The sequence below is a fragment of the Cajanus cajan genome, chromosome 3 (genome assembly GCF_000230855.2).
Source record: "Cajanus cajan strain Asha chromosome 3, NIPB_CcT2T_4, whole genome shotgun sequence".
Classification (NCBI taxonomy): domain Eukaryota; kingdom Viridiplantae; phylum Streptophyta; class Magnoliopsida; order Fabales; family Fabaceae; genus Cajanus; species Cajanus cajan.
Genome location: NC_138519.1, coordinates 69992481 through 69995306, shown reverse-complemented (window position 1 = coordinate 69995306; position 2826 = coordinate 69992481). Strand labels below are relative to the sequence as shown.

The window sequence follows — 2826 nt, the reverse complement described above, 5'->3', positions numbered from 1 at the left end:
AATGATCCAAGTTTGAAGAGCACTTATGTCAGTTCACTTCCTGTAGAAATTCAGCCAGAATGGCTGCTGCCATGAACAAAGACTTTACAGGATTGACGATGGGTCGAATCCACCAGATGACCCAAGAAGTCGTAGACAAGCTTTGTCGACAACATGAATACTTCTCAAACATGCTGAAAGATAAAGGGAAGTATGCCAAAGCTTATAGAAAACCCTTTTTAGAGATTAAATGAAAAGAACATTATAAAAAACCTTATAAGTTTTTTAAGAAGAAAGAGACTCGTGGGAAAACTCCAGGTCAAAGATGCTACATCTGTGGAAAAAAAGGACATTTTGCTAAGAACTGCCCAAACAAAGCTCAAAAGGCCATAAAGATGATTACGTCGTTACATCTAAATGACCAAGATAATGTAGAGTCTCTTTACTCAGAACAGAGTTCTGCAGATGAAGATACTGCATTTGCCCTACAAGATTCTTTCTCAAATGACTCTAGCTGTGATACAAATGACTATAGTCAAGAGGAAGAACCAATTCCTATCTTCGCTGTCGAACAATCCGACAGTATGACAACTATTGTTCCTTCACACCCCAATGTGGAAATTGAAATTCTACCATCTAAGTATGAGAAGCCTATCAAAGTCATAGGTTTCCTTGATACAGGTGCCTCGAAGACTATGATGAATCCAGAAATCTTGCCACCTCATTTCTGGAGGAAGGAAGATACCTTCTTCATAGCAGCTGACAGAAAGACCTTCAGAACAGAAGTCATTTCACGAGCACCAATAGGCATTCGTCTCTACAAAGACTGCATAATTTGGTCTAAAGTCGTTGGAACTCAGTTGCCTAACAAAGATATCTTAATTGGAATGGATGTCTTCACTCAAGCACACAGGTTACTCATTCATCCAAGTGGACTCAGATTCAAAGGAGAATTTAAGCCTTTCGTGCCAACCAGTAAGCTATATTCCGTTTCTGAAGCTCCATCAGAATTGGAAGAAATCAAGATACAATTGAGGTCTTTATGTTCTGATAATCATAAAGATTTCACTCATCCAAAACCACTTTGGAAGAATCCTGATTTCTTTATACAATTGCCATTCAAGCTAAATGAGGACATAAATCCCACAAAAGCATCCCATCCAGGCATGTCTCCATCTGATCTTAAGCTTGCCAAACAAGAATGTCAAGAACTGCTCAGACAAGGTCTCATTGAACATACGACATCAAATTGGGCGTGCCCAGATTTCTACGTAGAAAAAAGATCAGAAAGACTCAGAGGAAAGAAAAGATTAGTCGTTGACTACAAGCCTCTCAACCATTTCTTGAAAGATGACAAGTTTCCACTACCCAAGGCATCCACCCTGCCTATCTTGCTAAAAGAATCAAAAATATTCTCTAAATTTGATCTCAAATCCGGATTCTGGCAGTTAGGAGTTGATCCCAGTGAAAGGCACAAGATAGCTTTCTGCATACCCAATGCACAGTATCAATGGACTGTCCTACCTTTCGGCTTGAAGGTAGCACCATCACTATTCCAGAAAGCAATAACAAAGATACTTGAACCGCTCTTAGATAATGCTATCATCTACATAGATGATATTATCTTATTCTCCAAAGACATGGAGAGTCACAAAAAGCTTTTTAAGCCAATTCCTGGAAAGAGCAAACTTGTATGGTATCATGTTTTCAGAAAAGAAGATACAGTTAGCCCAACAGGAAATTGACTTCCTGGGGATGAAGTTCTTTCAAGGAACTTACCAACCTCAACCTCATATTGCTGAAAAGTTGCTCAACTTTCCTGAAGAAAATCTATCTGTCAAACAGATTCAACAATTCCTTGGAATCATAAACTACATCAGAGATTTTATTCCGAAGGTTGCTAGATACACAAGCCCTCTCTAAAAAATGTTGAAGAAAGATCCCCCTCCATGGGGACCAGAACAAACCCAGGCTGTCCAAGAAATAAAAAAGATTGCACAGAATCCTCCTGCATTAAAGATCCCAGGAGATGGAAAAAGAATCCTCCAGACAGATGCAAGTGATCATTACTGGGGTGCTGTTTTCATTGAAGAAGTAAACGGGAAAAAATTCTATTTTGGACATGCTAGTGGACAATTCAAAGAAGCAGAAAAGCATTATCACACCACCTACAAGGAAGCACTGGCTGTAAAGAATGGAATGAAGAAGTTTGATTTTCACCTGCGAGGATATCATTTTGAAGTTCAAATGGATAATTCCTCTTTCCCCAAAATTCTGGATTTCAAAAACAAACTGCCACCTGAACCTCAGATCCTAAGACTGAAAAATTGGTTTTCTAGGTATGACTTCACTGTTAAACATATCAAAGGAAAACACAACCTCATTCCTGATTTCCTGTCGAGACCTCAAAACCCAGTCATAATCATATCATCCACCTATAGCTTTCCATTAATCTTCATGGTGAAACCATTACCTGATACTGCAAAAACAAGAAAGCTATATCCTCCTGGTTTTAAACCTAATAGTCCTGAAGAAATTATCCAATTCGCTAAAGCTCATTATTTTTATTATCTTCATGAGACTTTAAAGTTTAAAATCGTCCCTCCATCCATGTTTGATCCAACAGAAGACCATCCTGGAATTTTTGAATTATTCTGTGAAGTTGGTTGGGATTTGTGTGAACCAACTCTCTGGGCCTTATGGTGTAAAACTGTCCAACATCCAATTGCAATTGCCCTGAAGACGCAATCAGCTTACAATATTCTGATAAATCCAGACAAGGCAGAATTTTTATTTTGGACTTTATTAGAATGGTTTTCACCTCTCCCATGGTGGAGAAGTGAGTTA

General features: G+C 38.6%; 1 protein-coding gene across 1 annotated transcript; it reads left to right on the top strand.

Annotated features, from left to right (window-relative positions):
- Positions 1-374: 374 nt before the first annotated feature.
- LOC109801252 (transposon Tf1-107 polyprotein) lies at positions 375-1724 on the top strand. The gene has a single exon (XM_020362276.2). The coding sequence runs from the start codon at positions 375-377 to the stop codon at positions 1722-1724; it is 1350 nt and encodes a 449-aa protein (XP_020217865.2).
- The last annotated feature ends 1102 nt before the right edge of the window (positions 1725-2826 follow it).